Source organism: Pararge aegeria, chromosome 10, assembly GCF_905163445.1.
Source record: "Pararge aegeria chromosome 10, ilParAegt1.1, whole genome shotgun sequence".
Classification (NCBI taxonomy): Eukaryota; Metazoa; Arthropoda; class Insecta; order Lepidoptera; family Nymphalidae; genus Pararge; species Pararge aegeria.
The window spans coordinates 16,180,423-16,197,481 of NC_053189.1; the positions used below are offsets into that span (position 1 = coordinate 16,180,423).

The 17,059-nt window shown below is 35.1% G+C and overlaps 2 protein-coding genes across 2 annotated transcripts; one reads left to right on the plus strand and one right to left on the minus strand.

Annotated features, from left to right (window-relative positions):
• Window positions 1-946: 946 nt before the first annotated feature.
• LOC120626836 (cytochrome c oxidase subunit NDUFA4) lies at window positions 947-2,973 on the minus strand. The gene is made up of 3 exons (XM_039894603.1): window positions 2,810-2,973; window positions 1,880-2,026; window positions 947-1,092 (listed from the first exon to the last, which is right to left on the minus strand). Exons 1-3 carry the CDS (start codon window positions 2,849-2,851, stop codon window positions 1,036-1,038), a joined length of 246 nt encoding a protein of 81 aa, XP_039750537.1. The 5' UTR covers window positions 2,852-2,973; the 3' UTR covers window positions 947-1,035.
• Window positions 2,974-3,614: 641 nt separating this feature from the next.
• LOC120626769 (MOB kinase activator-like 1) lies at window positions 3,615-16,887 on the plus strand. The gene is made up of 5 exons (XM_039894444.1): window positions 3,615-3,714; window positions 4,386-4,552; window positions 6,289-6,516; window positions 7,794-7,957; window positions 9,441-16,887. Exons 1-5 carry the CDS (start codon window positions 3,701-3,703, stop codon window positions 9,519-9,521), a joined length of 654 nt encoding a protein of 217 aa, XP_039750378.1. The 5' UTR covers window positions 3,615-3,700; the 3' UTR covers window positions 9,522-16,887.
• Window positions 16,888-17,059: the final 172 nt, after the last annotated feature.

Here is a 17,059-nt window from a genome sequence, read left to right on the forward strand (position 1 = left end):
ATTCTCCTGCTTTTCGCGGAGTATAGAAAATTAAGCTTAATTTTTATAATATGGCAGAGTTCAGTTCTAAGGCTGGCAGCCATTGCTGGCTTCGTATAAACTATGCTTTAATGTAAAATAGACCTAACTGCATTACCTCAAGCTAACATGATGTGGCATAATATAATGGTACTTGGTCCAACAGGTAGAAAGGTACTAGACTGATAAAATTATGACTTCAAAAAGGCTAATAACTGAATCACAACACTGAAGTGCTTTTAGGTGCTTCAAACAAACTAGATTACCTTAAATATTATTTTATACAAAATGAAAAACAAACGAATAATCTCCAAAGTATCTTTGTTTTAATATGTTATATTTTTAATAATGTAATATGTAGATAAATATTTTTTTTTAAATAATTAATAGTGTTTTATTCATTTACTGTTAAAAATCCTTGGGGATGTGAAAACCTTAAACTGGGCATACGTATTTTCACATACATTTTATTCCTTATTATACCGCTTTAAACACTTTTTATACAAGCCACAATGACAAAAAGCCTCCATAAACATATTTCATACATTTTATATGGAATCCTGGCAAAGCCTAGAAACTGTGCGAAACGCTTAATGTCGTCTGTCCACCGCGTTGGGGGTCGACCAACGCTGCGCTTACCAGTTCGGGGCTACCATTCCAGCACCTCGGGACCCCAACGTCCATCCTTTCTCCGAACTATGTGCCTGGCCCATTGCCACTTCAGCTTCGCAACTCGAGCTATGTCGGTAACTCTGGTTCTTCTCCGAATCTCCACATTTCTGATTTGATCGCTTAGAGATACTCCGAGCATAGCTCTCTCCATCGCCCGCTGAGTGACTCTGAGCCTTCTTATCAATATATAGTATAGTAATAAGAAATAATTTCCTTATATATAAATATATTGGTGAGGGCAGTCAATGAAACTCGATTGAAGTTATCACATAACACTATTTATTAAATTAAAGTTTTCTAAATTTATAACACTGCTTGTATACCATTGGATAACATTACTTTAGCTTAGTATTTGGGTGCAGGTGATTCTTCCTTGGAGTAATCTCTGATGGGAGAGTAGAACTGTTGGCAAAAATCACATATTAGATGATATCTCTGCAGAACAAGTCAAGAGTAAACAACTGTAATGCAGATCTTACATAAAAGATGTTACATAAAAGTGCAAACTGAATCTAAGGAAAATAAGCTACAGGCTAATTTATTGTATATTAGTTAATACTAAATTGAAATTGTAATAACTGACTCATTCGGAAAAATATTAATTATAGCCATGCCATAATACATTTTGAAAATAATATCCAATTGTAAAATCTTTGTAGCAACCATGACTAAAGTTAGTAACTAAGACACACCACTTATGTCAAAGCATAGCCCTCAGGTTTGTAAGCTCCCATCTTGCAGAAGGACTAACCCTCCTCTTACTAACAAGCAAGTTGTAATCATAGTGACAGAACTTGTTCTTGGAAGTCCTGCCACCATACTTATTTGTGCTGCCAAGCAGCATTATGTTTCAGCCAGAACAGCTTTGTTACTAGTATTTGCCACAGTTACCCCCCACTTTTGCAGGATGCATCCCTTGCATTCGGCGGGTTGCTCTATTTATAGGCAATGCTTTTCTATACTGCCATGGGCTATATGCTTGGTCCAGCAATTATTATCATAATAGTTCCAAGTTAATACAATCAGTGTAGCACCTTTACAACCAGCAAACCTTAGAGCATGTAGAGCTATGTAGAGTTCCAGCAGGGTGATTACGTATCTCGCGACAGGCTTGCAAGATTTACGCCTGTCACAAGATACATAATACCCCCGCCGATTTGTCATTACGGAAAATGCGACACAAGCATACCTTATACTGCTTGTTCCTGTACTCTTGCCAGGGCTCAGGGTTGGTGCGCTTGTTCCAGGACACGTCGGGGGAGCGTGTCGCCAGACGGATGATGTAGAACAACGATGCTCCACATCCCAGACCCACACAAACATATAGTGGGATCAACTGTAAAATACAACAACCTTGTACAAAAATGCTGATTTTTAAAACTGAGAATGCCTAGTTACTTGTCAGTCTTTTGTAGAGTAAGCTTGTTAATTTTATGTGTGAGTCACAACAAACAGAACATTGGATAATGCAAAAATAAATTAAGACTACTTCCATAAACAATTTGGCATGCACATTTAAAATTGTAGATAGTCCTTGCATTACTATTGATTCTGAATGCAACTGTTATAATATATGAATTGTACTGAGAAGCTGGCAAAATTGTCTGTAGCTATCTAATACCAAATGACATACATAAAAATAGTGACTTAGTTTATAAGTATCAAGGCTTATCTAGAATTAAAATCTTATATCTGTTTTCTGTTCTCACCCTGATTCTGATCAAAACTGACCCTTGGTGTACACTTTTCTGATATGAGGAAATACTAAAAGTTTTCAGTTTCAGTGACTCAAGGTTTCAGAAATCTTTGCTAATGGAATATTAAAAATCTGACGATTAGTTTTTAAAACTCCAATAGTGAAATAACCTTGAGAAATATGTGTTGTGAAAAATTATTGATAGTCTGGTGTCACTGGTGAATCAATACAAGTCCAATATAAAAATCTTATTCCTATAATTTATTAATTCGTAGTCAAAGAACAAATTAGTTCTCAAAATAAATTAGATTTAGTGGTTGAATAGATAAAAATGTACTATCCTCAAGATAAAACAAAGATTATAGGTTAATTATGTAAGCTAAAACGTAGTAGTAAATAATATCTATTTAACGGTTTACTTACGGCCTTGTGTTTCTTCAAACTCTGAATGCTCAAACCTTGCATTTTGATATTTGTTTTACTCTTACGAAACTGAAAACTATCCGCAAAATTGATTTTATTTGCGATGCAGATAGAAAATTTTATCGACTAAAAATGAAGATTTCAGTATTGCCACTGCTAAAAATGTTAGATTTTGACATGTACACTTATTACGAAAACGGAACCACAAAGTAAGGAAACGTAGTTATTATAATTCTGTTTCGTTATTTTGGATACTTTCTTCCTTCTGATTGTAGCTTTCCTTGCATTGAAAGAAAGGTAGCAAGACTCCCATTCTTTAAAAAAAATATTCTTTAACATAAATTTTAAGGAATAGCTCCTCCAGCAATATTCGTTATTCAGACTGTTGTACTCATTATGCCTGAATATATAATATGCATAAATTTTAAGGAATAGCTCCTCCAGCAATATTCGTTATTCAGACTTTTGTACTCATTTTGCCTGAACTTCATATGAACGGGCGTTAATAATTATTACGATTGCGACGACAGGAATCGTTCAGATTCGTTTGACGGATGGATATGTAATGTAGATCATAAGGGTGACAGTTTAACAAATAAGACTTAAAAAATAATAATAAAATAAAATATGAATTAAAGTTATATTATATGACATTCATAATAAAACTATTACTTATTTTAAATAAATTTCCCGTTATTAATAAAATATTCTTTTGATAGTATTGATTGATGTATTTCTAAACATCAAGCTCAACCTGTCAAATTAAAAAGTATAAATGACAAGCTGATCCACTGATTAATTTTGCTAAATAAATAACCTATTTTTAATGGTTCGGTGCTATTTTATTGGAGGATAGTTATATATTTATAAAGGCTTATATTTAGGAACAAAATGAGCTTTCTCTTGTAAGTATTCATACTATTTTGTTGGTGGTTTTGGTATCTATTATTATCCAAATGTCTCGAAAGGAGTACCCATTGACGTCTTGTTTATATCCTTAGGGCTTTAGACAATACCTAAATCGGGTTTACTTCTACTTGATTTTAGAAATCTCAATTTGTCATTGTAATGTCGTAGGGTTATCGATTGATATCGAATGTATTGTTTGTACACATAACATGGTGCAGGCTGACTTAACTTTGTTAACAAAGACATATCTTGGAGTTAATAAATATTATCAATAAGACACGTTCAAATTATCTCTGTGGTGCAGTGGTGTAAGCTGTGGTTTTAAAAGTGGGAAATCCCAAGTTTGATTCCTAGCACCACTTTTGGAAAAATTTCCTTTTAAAATTGACTCACATTGTCTGATAGGAGGCTTCGGTCGCGCCTATTGACCATCCTGCCTGCCGTAGCAACGTACACATTCTACCACATCTAAGTTGGTTCACCTATTGTAAAGATTAGCATGTAAATAAAAATTATTAAATGCAACCAGTATATTCTATAAAAGATATCTTACAGAGCAAATAGTTATTTAACTAAAATAGAGTTATGATACCTTGTACCATAAAAATGGCGTTTAGAAAATTCCTAGTAAGATTAATATGTAATTGAATAATCAAATGTATTTTAGTGGAAGTCGGTCTAACAAAACTTTCAAGCCCAAGAAAAACATTCCCGAGGGAACTCACCAGTATGACTTGATGCGCCATGCAGCTGCCACACTTGGATCAGGAAATCTCAGGCTGGCAGTCATGTTGCCTGAGGGTGAAGACCTCAATGAATGGGTTGCAGTTAACAGTAAGTTACTTTTTTATTCCACTACAAGTTGGCCCTTGACTGCAATCTCACCTGCTGGTGATGATGCGATCTAAGATACAGGCTAACCTTTTAGGAGTATGGCAGTTGTATTAATCCCATACCCCTAATCAGTTTTATGTGACATAGTATCCAAATGCTTCGACCAAGAAAATTAAGGAATTATAAATTCCCAAATCGCTGCTGCCAAGGATTGAACCTCCCAATTAAAACCACATAGGTCACCACTATGCCAGGTAGATTGTCAAACTAGAACTAATTCATGATTACTTCAGTTTAAAGTTTACAAATGTTGTTATTGCCATCCCTAGTCATGTACCCATTTTGTATGTAATCAACACATCCAAAGGGCAATCTATATGTCTTTGAATAAAGAAATATTTAGCTTTGACTTGACTTTGTCTCTAATATATTGCACCTCCAAATTAATCGGTTAGGTTTGTTATTGCTAAGTTGGTGTTGCTAAGTTGCTAAGGTCATATTTTTGCAGGGCTAAATCCAATCTTTAACTTGTGATGCATAATAAATAGAGTTTCATGTCTTGTCTGTCAGATATTTATAAGTGGTCAACATCTATTGTCAGTTCTTTAAATAATATTTAATACTGTATGAAAATAAAATACAAAGTAAATAAATTCCATATCAACAATTTAATAATGTTGTACAAGCCAATTATGTTGGAAGGTTATATAATTATTAGGAGGACAATAAACCCCAATATTGCCACACCACCTGGATGGCAATATTAAGCATATTATACATTCAGCATAAAAAATTACATGCAAACTGTTTGTAAATAATATAGAGGTATTATTGTATTATTTCATTGAATGACTAATTGCATGAGTAAACAGTGATATTGCTAACAGGAAGACCTGATACTAAGGAAAACATTTATGTTGTCAATATTGTCTGTACTTTTATTATATATTATTAACTGGCTACAATAAATGGAATTGTAATTAACAATACAATCTTATAATGTCCATTGCTTTGCTGTGTTAATATACAATACATATATATACATATATGCAGCATATATGTAGCATGTAGGTTGCCATAAGAATGATAAAGAAAATAAGTAAAAACGTAAAAAATATATGGAAGCAACAAACCAATTCAATTAATAATTGGGTCTTATACATTATAGGTCATATAAGTTAAATGTTGCTTGTTTGAGAACATCATCCGACACAAATGAATGTTGTATATGATGGTCAATGCAGGTGACTCTGCATTTACTCACGTTTCCATACCAAGCCCTTATAAATATTATAATTTGAAGTTATTTGTTTTGAGTGATTGATACATGTGCAAATCTATCCTTAGGGGCCTTGGTAGTAAAATTGTCCCAACGTCGGAATAGTGAAACAGTGTTATGTCACTCATCAACTGAAAAGTGACAGTACTTTTTAAAACCCGTTTCAGTATCATCATCGTCATCGTCATGTCCACCAATAAATACTCTACTTTTGAACTCCCTACAAAAGACTTATGCGCGTCTTTTGTAGGGTGTTCCAAATACCACGGTCTTGTGCCGCTTAGGTCCAACGGCTTTCGGTGACGAGTCATCGATCGGCCTTTGATGTCATCCGCCCACCTCGTCTGGAGCGAGATCGCCATTGCAGCAGTATGGGAAATCCGTATAAACTTCCAAAATTGCTACAATCTCGTGATTGGTGTTTCATACTGTTTTACTTAATTATTGATTATTTCAGCGGTGGACTTCTTCAACCAGATCAACATGCTGTACGGCACCATCACTGAATTCTGCACGGAGGAGTCCTGTGCGGTGATGTCCGCGGGGCCAAAGTACGAGTACCACTGGGCGGACGGGCACACGGTCAAGAAACCTATCAAATGCTCCGCGCCCAAGTACATAGACTACTTGATGACGTGGGCGCAAGACCAGCTGGACGACGAGACGTTATTCCCTTCTAAGATAGGTAAGTAGGTTTTTGTTCATTTAGTATGTTTGTTATTACCTACCTATACAGGGTTAAGTAAAAAATACAAGAAAGCTATCGACCTATACTTGTTTACATTAAAACTAAATAATAGAAATATTTATTATTTTACATGGATACTCTATTTATAACTGCTCTGTCATTACACATTAACATCGGCAACAGCGCGTGGACCACGCGACTCTTATCGTGCGGTCACTGACCCGACTACGCTATATTGTCGAATCGCATGTATTTGGTTCCACAGTGTACCTACACTTATAGAAAAAACATGATTTATTAATATTGTTGTATGAAATAAATGTATACTGAATTTTGAAAATTACGAATTTTCATAATAAAAGTTGTTATTTTTAATTATTCTGTATATCATCTCAATATTAATTACTAAAATATATTTTTTGATATAAATTATGTGTTTAGTTAACATAGTTAGTGTCCTTTATAGTGTATGTAATTTCATGTTAGTTTGTTGTGTGTTATACATACATATAAGTAATAAAACCTGTTTATTAATATACTCACTGCTCCAATTCCATCTCTCGCAATATAAAATAATTATTGTAAAAATGATGCTGTTGAAAAAGAGCAAATGCTGAGTTTCTTGCCGGCTTTATCACGGTAGAATCTGCCTTCCGAACCGGTGGTAGACTCACTACAAACATATAGACTTAACGTTTATCTCGGGTTTATTAATTCGACTGTGTGATGGTGATAGCAAAAAAAAATCTGGCTAAGTTTAATGTAGGCTCTTCTAAGACCAGAGCGCGTTTGGGACCCTCCTAACTTTACACATCACCTAACAGTAATGGTAACATTATTATAAGTAAGAACGCTTCATAAGTGCCTGTGATAAGGTCTACATGAATAACACTTTTTTAATTTGAATAAGGTTTTCTGAGGTAAAATTTAGCTAAGATAATAAAGCCACCGTGAGAAAGGAACATAAAAAAACTACTGTTATAATGCGGGGATTACTACATATTTCGTTAAATTATAACTAAAGCTAGAGGGTTCCAAATGCGCCCTGGTCTAAGTAGAGCCCGCAACAAACTTAGCCAGTTTTTTTTTTTTTTAAATGGCGAATTAATATTTAGCACTGCATACCCTAAAATTTAAATAAAGCCTCTATAGGAGGAGGATTTTTTCTATTTTATGCAATTTTCCTGCTGTATGCATACCCTGGTAAGAAAAACGCACGCCACTGCATGTAATCCTTAATATTATAATGGGGTTTTTATTTGATGTTGGTTCAGGGGTCCCGTTCCCAAAGAACTTCCTGTCGATGGCAAAGACGATCCTCAAGCGCCTGTTCCGGGTGTACGCGCACATCTACCACCAACACTTCCCCGAAGTGGTGCAACTCGGCGAGGAGGCCCACCTCAACACCTCCTTCAAGCACTTCATATTCTTTGTGCAGGTAAGCGCTCAACATATATCGACAATGGTCACATGGAGCTATGGTGATACGTTCCATCGTAACAATAAGGAAGATCTTCCTCCGAGCGAGTGATTGTGCTCGGGGGTTACGAACATTCATTTTTTTTTTTTTCGGATGGACACTTGTCGCTTACCACCTGAGGGGTCGCTACGGCGTCAACGGGGGAGTGGGGCGAGCGCGAAAGCTCGCCTTGAAAAGAGCCCCAGGGCTCGACAACATCGGGGGGAGGCGAACATTAATCTTTGGATTATGAATTTGATGAATCTATTGAATTTGTATATATAGTCATTTTTTGTGAACACTTTGCTAGCGCGATGCAGGGTTTTTGTGGCGCCATCTATTTCGGTAATGTGGAGACCGCCGCTGGGTTACTAGCTTCTGCCCGCGACTTCGTCTGGACTTCAAAATTGGGTCTAAAGCTTCGCTCGTTAACAATATTTAATCCTACCGCGGAAACTATTTGAGAGATCGGTATAGAAAATACATGTCCTTTTGTATTCATAGGTGCATGCATGGTACCAAATTTTAAACAATTTTCAATTTTCCAGACACTGAAAAACATTCATGTTCATTACACAAACATTTTCCAGTTGTGGGAATCGTACCCACGGCCTTGGGCTCAGAAAGCAGGGTCGCTGCCCACTGTGCCACTCGTCCGTCAAATTTGAATAAAGAAATATTCGATTTTGACTTTGCTTGGATCATCAAATTTAGGTTTACAGGACATACAGTCCAGCATCGTCTGCACCAAACCCTCGCAGAGATGAAATTTTCCACAATACGGCATGTAGTGTGGATTTTTTTTTTTAACTCTGTGACTCGCACTGTGTCAATTTTTTTTTTACTCTGTGACTCGCACCGTGTCTAGGACGCCAAAATGGCTGCCACGTGCCGGTAAGCGGCTTTCACGAAACCCTAGCGTGTAAGAGATCGGAAATAAAAATATAGTTGTAACGTTTCGTTACGTCTGTACGTCTGTGTCTCTCCTTTTTGGGGCTGCGACTACTAGTAACAAAAGAGTGATCCTCGCTTCAACTTTCTTGTTGTTCCGGTCTTGTTCTTCACGTTCCGAGCCGCCTTTAATGCCACTGGTCCAGTGGCGTGCATATAACTTTTGACCAGGTTATGCATATAAGCAGGATGATAGGATAAAATGGAAAAATCCTAATACTATACGAGATTGATCAAAAAATTTGGTTAGGCAATGCTTTTAGGCATGTATGAAGTGCATGCCACTGCACTGGTGTGTACCCCCGAAGCCGGTTGTAATTCTAATGAGACGTTGTTCCGTTTCGAGAATGGCCCTGCTACCCCTCGTAGGTACTATCCCGTTCAGCATCTACCTCCTCCCAATAGAAAGGACATTCCCACAGTAATTGATGCCTCTCTTCACATTCGCCCACATGTCACATGTTTGAAGGAGTTAGTTAATTTTTAATGATGTTAAGTTAATTTTGAACAGGAATTCAACCTGATCGAGCGACGGGAGCTGGCGCCGTTGCAGGAGCTAATCGAGAAACTGACAGCCAAGGAGGCGCGATGAGTAGATCACTGTCTGCCACTTGACACCTGACACTGTGACCCAAAAGCGACGTCCACACGGTCAACACATACCGCGCATTCCCTCATCGCAACTGCCTGTTAAAGACAATGAAAAATTATCTCGCGGTATTTATTGATCGTCTGAACCACAAATCTACTTACACACCGGCCACGACGAAGGCACCCTTACATTAGAGATATACTAAACTTCTGCCCTCCGTCTCCGATATTACTACCTAATACTTTATATTTTATTACCTAGTCTATGGAAAGTTTAGGAATGGAATCTCTAGCGTTGTTCAAATAACCGCGCTCGCCTCGTATTCCCGATGACATTCGAATCGATACAGCAATTTGTGACGACAATTCTGACAATTTCTTTTTTGTGGAGGTGTCTCATTTGCCGTCACAAAGTTTAATTTCGTGTGCAGTTAAGATTTCAATGACATCCAGAATATGGGACCAGATGATTATAATTTAAAAAAAAATGATACTTACGATAATTTTAACTGTATCGAAAAGTTTATCATTAAAACGGTTTCCGTCTCCGATTACGGTCACGCTGAAAATATTATAGTAAGAAATGTGTGCCCGAACCTGAGATGCAGATTCGAAACGTCCGGAAAAAATCAGTTTATCATAACTAATTTGTGTAATTGGATAAATCAACGGAAAAAATCATAAAATATATGTGACATAATTTCCAGGATTCAGTATTAGTTTGCTAGAAGTCCCACTGCTATTCTGTATTATAATCACTGTCAAAAATAATCGGTTTATACGCACGAGGTGTACTTAAAATTAACCAGTTTATGACACAAACGTATGTTGATATAATAAAAATAGTCCTAGCATCAAACTTATGATAATCTCAATATTTTTAAACTGATATTCAGCATTTTCATCGCTCCAAGATGCATGTCAATATTACAAATATATATACTTACTAGTGAAATCCATTGAGATCGTCCTGTGTGAAGCAGGACAACCTACCCCGTTCAGGAAATTATTGCAATATTGTTGTCTGATAAATAAATAATAATATAACAACATGTTTAATTGAGGGCATGCTATGTACGAAGCGAATTATCGACCAATGAAAATGCAGCCTCACGGTATTGTAGCCAATAGAGGACGTGATTCAGCCAATTGGGTAAAATTACCATTAGCATATTGACGTTATCAAAGTTGCAAGCTAAAACGCCTTGTTTTTAAAAGTTAAAATTCACGCATAAAAACACGCTTTTGTAGCAATATAAAAAAAATAAGGTTAAACCGCCTTAGAAAAATCTCATTATTTTTAGTGTGTGCAAAATTTCAAAAAAATCGTAAAAAATTTAATTCTTATTATTTCATTACATTAATTCAATGTACATAAAAACGCATTAAACGCGTGTTAAAAATAGGGTTGAATGTGTGAAACTATATTCTAAATTATCATCCGCATCAAGCGAAGCTAAACTATCTTAGGAGGTCGACCATGATGATTTTTTGCAGCGATTCAGAAGCGATACAACCGAATACTGCGATAAAGTTGCTATTTGCATACCTTTGCACACGCGTGGGCTACGTAATCAGGAATTTTCATCGCTTACGATCGCGATACAGCCGCGTTATACAAGCGTGTTCTATACCCAATCACTCGATAGTTACTGAAGCTCGTGCAACACGTATATAGATAGCTTTTAATAAAGTAAATGATTGAAAGCGGCCGTTACACGATAAAGATCTAAACACTAAAACTAGTCTGTCTGTTTGTAGTGACACGGTTCGGAAAGCAAATTCTACCTAGCAATTATTTTACAAATGTTCTGCTAGAAGCACTAGCTGAAGAATTGCAGTCAAATTTAAGCATTAAAGCAATACCTTTAAGTTTCATTTTTATCTGATGTTCAAGTAATTCGGTACTCGAAAACGACTCCTATATTTCGAGCAAGCAAATAAGCTGCTAAATTTCTCGCGCGTCAACAAATTGTGCTCCTAAATCGCTGCAAAAAGTCGCCCTCCTTTAATTAGCTTAGCTTCACTAAGCGAACTAAGCTAAGTTAAAATAGTTTAACTTAGTTCGCGGTGGGTGGACACGGTGTTTTATAGCGACTTACCGATTTTTCGATGTTTATTAATATACTAATGTATTAATAATTAAAAAAAGTATTTTTTTGTGAATGAAATTGTGATATGAACTATTTGGAGACTGGTCGAGACTCGAGTGAAGTTCTCAACGGCTTTCGATGCCTTAAAGTGATTCAGGCCTGGATCATAAAGTCTATACAAAGCGTCATAAAAGTTGAAACTGCGATATAAAGTATTGTAATTAAGTTCTTCGTATTACTTCGCCCACCATAATATGATCTCAACACCGACTCGACTAAAATGAAAGCATGGGATTGTGAGCTTTATGCTGTGCGGCATAAGCCAACATTCACAATGACCAAGGAAGTAAAGAACCTTCTATAAATACAACAAAAATGTAATACAAAAAAGCAAATTCATCTGGTGCATTCCGCTGTTGCAATTTGTTTTTATAAACACTTAAAATCAGAGTATTTTAGCCGGTGACTACTACACTTTGTACTCAACAAATGTGGACACTTTAATGGCAAATCGGCACGTTTAAAATATATGACTTTAGTAGCTTAGGGCCGTTTCCTAATATTCCTAATATTTAAGACTCAATGTTACATGAAAACATTCATATTGTGTAAAGTGTTTGACGCGATTGTGTGCAAAGACCATAAAGCTGATGTATGAATTCAACTGTCTTACATAATCGTCCGAATGAAACTTTATCACTGCTCGAATTGATTTCAATATTCAAAGAATTCAATAATAGGTATCAGCCAATCAGCGGGACTGAACAGTTGACTCACTGCGCAAATCAACATTCGCCGCTAACTTCCGAGACGACATTAAGTTTGAATCGAACTTTATCTAATATTCGGTCAGCTTTTATCTTGGGTTTGAATACGTTTAACCCATTTTTTAACTTTTGTGACGCGGTTGTGACAGTATGATTTAAGGGCGTCAACATTTTTTTCTTATACAAGTTGTTGTCCCCTATCTCAATAGATTTTTTTTTTCCGTATTTTATAATTGATGTCGGTTTTATTTATAAATTATGAATAACGACCAATAGAATGACACCCGAAAAGTTAAACGCTTATTAATAATAAAGTTCACCTCAAATAGGACTGCCCAAATATCTATAGCATTGGAAGTTGGTATACTCAATGAACTTTTTATAAAAAACTAAAATAAATTAAATCTTCAATTTATCCTGTAATATTCTAAATAAACTTAGGTCCGATAAATATTTTTATATTCAGAAAATTAATTTATTACCGGATTTGTATGAAGTATTTGGAGTTTCCTGTCAACTGTAAGATTTTCCAAACTTGTAATTTTTTTTCTTAAATTGGCAATAATATAGATCTACTTCATTTTTAGCAAAAAGAAATATTTAGCGCACAAGAACCACAGCCTAGAATAAACTGTTTATTTGGTTATTGCAGTTTGTTACACCGTGAAGTAAAAAATTTAACTTAATATTTGAGGTGCGCTTAACTTATTGCAGTTTTAATATTCGGGAGTAGAGTGGCATCACAAGCACGCTTGTGGGTAACCAAGCATTTAATATGAGATTAAAATAAACCAATGATGCCGTGGCTGGATTTTTATTTAATTGTACATAAATTCAAGTTCTCAACGTCTAATCGGTTCACTCACTGTAGGGTGGAATTAGTCCTTAAGTATGGTTTTGAAATTCAACTTTAATATTAATTTATTTCTAGTAGACTACTTTATAAGCACTTTTGAAACGTTAAGTCAGTCTGTTTGTAGTGACTATACACTACTACTACTGGTTCGGAATACAGATTCTTCCAAGCACTAGTGAGCGATAAATCTAATATTGACCGATACTTGAGCACCAGTTCTTAGTTCGATGTCGATTTGTTAAAATGAGCCTGAGAGAATCTTTACATTTAAAGCAATTCACGAAACTACCTGACGGACTGTGTATTTAGTCTGAATTTATAATCACATCGTTAGGGTTTCCCTTTATCTCCTTCTTGCAACATCTCATTTTTTTTAATACTATCGTTTGAAGTTTTATGCAACTGTCACAAGATGGCGCTCTACAATCATTTGATGAGGCTGTTGTAAGGAAAAAATACACCTGATACAAGTTAATAAGAAATCCTGGATTTGAACAACCGTGGAGAGCTTTTTTTTTAATACAGTCGATTGATTCAAACCTTGTCAATTCGTCAAAAGATCTCGTTTTTGGAGCACAGCCACGGCATCGTTGGTTGTCACCACGACAATTATGTTAATATAGATGATTTACATCCTCTAAAGTAATTTAGATTTGATACAAAAAGTATGATTATATTATAATTATACTTAATTAGCAAAGAATGATCTTTATAATTAATGCTTTTATTTGTATTTTGAGCACTCTGGCGTCTTGTCACTCTACAAAAACACGCAAGTGCATATATTTTATATTGTATAAGCAGAATTACTTAAATAGCCCAACGTTCGACAGAATGAAATATGTTTTTCTCATATAAGGTGTTAATCAAATAATTCTATTATACATACAAAGTGGCCGGTCAATAGACGTCACAAAAAAAAATTAGGTCCGGTATGTTGTGGAGCATCCGAATCACCTCCATGCATGTTCCGCGATTTTTTATGGTTGTGATTTTTTTAGCAAGACTTTTTTAGTTTTTATTTGCTACTGAATTCTCATTTAGACAAACATTTATAATTTCATTAAAATGGTCATGTCGAAATTCCTCAACAGATCGAAAAAAAATCTTAACTCCAAAACTATAAAGAATCGCGGAACATACCGGGGGGGCCACCCTGTATAATCATTGTTTATTTTAAGAACAGTGTACACATCATTTTATTTGACAGTATCTTTTTTATTAACTATTAACCCATAAGTAATGTACGATTTTAACAATCACTGTACCTAACTCCACTCAAAGTACTTGGTTAGTTCGCTTTACATTTTGGATTTTCAGATCTATGTATGTGTACCATTATAGAACCTTTCATAAAATTACAGTGTAACCTGGTCAAGCGGACCAAGATATGCGAGAAATCTCTACTATTTTTATGAGTCCCTTAAGATGTTATGTTTGGTGTTAGATTTTCTACCTAGGTCTAATTGTATTCGATGCGAGAAATTTAACTATTATATTTATAGCATGTTAAGAGCGTAATCTCGTTGCAATGGGAAACAGTATTATCACTAGATGGCGGTCTTTCGATTCTATACAAATCGCAGTAAACTTATATATAGTACGCGATCGAATAAGTAGATGTAGGTAGAAATCCGAGTCTAGGATCTTAGGTTATGCTGTAGGTATATATATATATATATTATACATACACTTATTATATATAATAAGAATAATTAATATTAGGTATAATAAGAATGCAAGTGACTTGACGCCAGATTGTGTATAAGTATTTAGGTTCCTTATTTATTTATTGTGATGATTGTATTCGCGGTATAGATATAAAAGATTACACAATGCCCCTGTAGTGCCTACTGTGAGTTTTGTGAGTGTATAATAGGAATTATTTACGGAGACACTGGTTATGAATTTAAACTAAATTGACAGGTGTAAAAGTAGTGCTGCCCTCTTCACGAAACTTTTTTTGGGAAAGAATAGCACTACTTTATGAATTTTCTGCTTACTTTAGTAAAGCGATTTGTGTACTTTTTTATACTATAAACATAATATTTATAAGACAAATACAGCGCTTCTAGTGACTTAACTAAATTGACAAATCTATTAATAGATGTATCCGTTCCCATCAGGTTGGGAAAAGGACGGCAATACTTTTAGACCTTTCCATTTGGTACATTGTTTTTTGTACATCAAAACTAGCTCCAACAATGCGTTAACGTTTGTAAATTTCGTTCCCAACCTCCCGTTGAGCTTTAATTGATTGATAAAGTTTTTTTTATTGGAAATCTGTCAAGATGTCCAATTTATCCACCAATTAAGTTTATTCGCCACTTCGCTTTACTAAAAACTGAAATTACGTCATTAGCGGTTAAGTGTGGAATTTTTCATCTTTTACTGAATTTTAATACAAAACTTTGTATGAAAAATTGTACAGCATAGATATTTGACGCAAACTAAAAACATTTGCAAAACTCTTAGTAGCACTGTGTTTATGTTTATTTACTGCTATTCGGTTAGCTACTAAGTTATTTAGAGATATTTTGCGCATTTTTACAATCGTTATTGTTTGTGCAGAATCGTATCTGAGGACTTGGCACCGAAGTTATGATCGCAATAGTTGCGACTGGCTGAATTTACTCTAATTAATAATTTATGCACTCTCGCTCAAATTCCCTATTTTATATATTATAAAATTATTGCCAATATTTGTACTTGAATCCCTATATGTACTAAAACTAGAAAAAAACCCGGTGAGTTTTAAAATGAAATAAATAAACTAAAATTAATTATGTTTTAATACTTTTATAACATACCTTGCAAAGTGACGGAAGGAATGCTTTCATCATAACACAAGTAAGAAATTGCAATTGCAATAGAGTCCCGTCGTGACTGCAATCCATGCAACTGGGTCGAAATATCGACAAATCCAAAATATGTACCCGTTGAATCAATATTTAAGAAATGTTGATTAACCACGAAAATCTTAGTTTAAAATATTTAATACTATTCAAAATAGGTTTTATTCAGTCTTGTACCAGTACTTAGTATAAAATTTGCCGAATGAGCATTCGTATTCTTTTTCTATGAAGAAACACAATAAATAACGTCAAAAAAAAATAGGCTTAACGTCTCTCGTTTTCATCGTTCCGCTAGGAACGTTGGCAGTAAAAATAATAAAACTGGAAACAGAACTAATGTTTGAGACATGGAAAATTCGGTCTATTTTACTGTGACATTATATTGTTTCGATTGTCGAAATTGACTATGATTGCGAGTAAAACCTACTTAAGTTACGGTTAGTTTTGTTTAGCATTTCTTTAAAATAAAATTTGCATCCCTGTCCTACTAAAATTGGCATGGATCCTGACTATCCCATTGACGACTTCTAACTTCGGTGCTGAACCCTCTGGGCTCTAATTAGCTATGACATAAAAATTATGATCACGCACCAAAACAGTGTACCTACCCATAAAATACATTTTGACATTTCTTCATAAAACTGCTCAATACGTAAAACATTGTGTAAAGGTTTATTTTAACACGTTATAAATGTCATAGCTAATCGAAGCCCCTGATCTACGCGCGACTGACAATCTTTTTTTTTATTTATAATTACTATGTAATGTGAAGCAAATATACGAATTATAAAATCAAGATGTATTTTTACTATTCACACGCCTTCATTCTTTTTCAAATAGGTCCCTCACCATTTATTGAATGCATTTTTAACCATAATAAGCGGTGATAGCCGTGGTTGGGACTAACGCCTTACTCTCGGGGGCCAAAGTTCATCTAACTTTTCGAAGCGTAAATTAAGCAAATAAAT

Excerpts from the sequence above, each read along its gene's own strand:
- LOC120626769 (XM_039894444.1), top strand. Across the intron at positions 4,553-6,288 it reads TGAATGGGTTGCAGTTAACA|CGGTGGACTTCTTCAACCAG; the intron begins GTAAGTTACTTT and ends TGATTATTTCAG. Across the intron at positions 7,958-9,440 it reads ACTTCATATTCTTTGTGCAG|GAATTCAACCTGATCGAGCG; the intron begins GTAAGCGCTCAA and ends AATTTTGAACAG.
- LOC120626836 (XM_039894603.1), bottom strand. The coding sequence starts at position 2,851 with ATGCAAGGTTTGAGCATTCAGAGTTTGAAGAAACACAAGGCC. Across the intron at positions 2,027-2,809 it reads GTTTGAAGAAACACAAGGCC|TTGATCCCACTATATGTTTG; the intron begins GTAAGTAAACCG and ends TGTATTTTACAG. Across the intron at positions 1,093-1,879 it reads ACAGGAACAAGCAGTATAAG|TTCTACTCTCCCATCAGAGA; the intron begins GTATGCTTGTGT and ends TTTTGCCAACAG.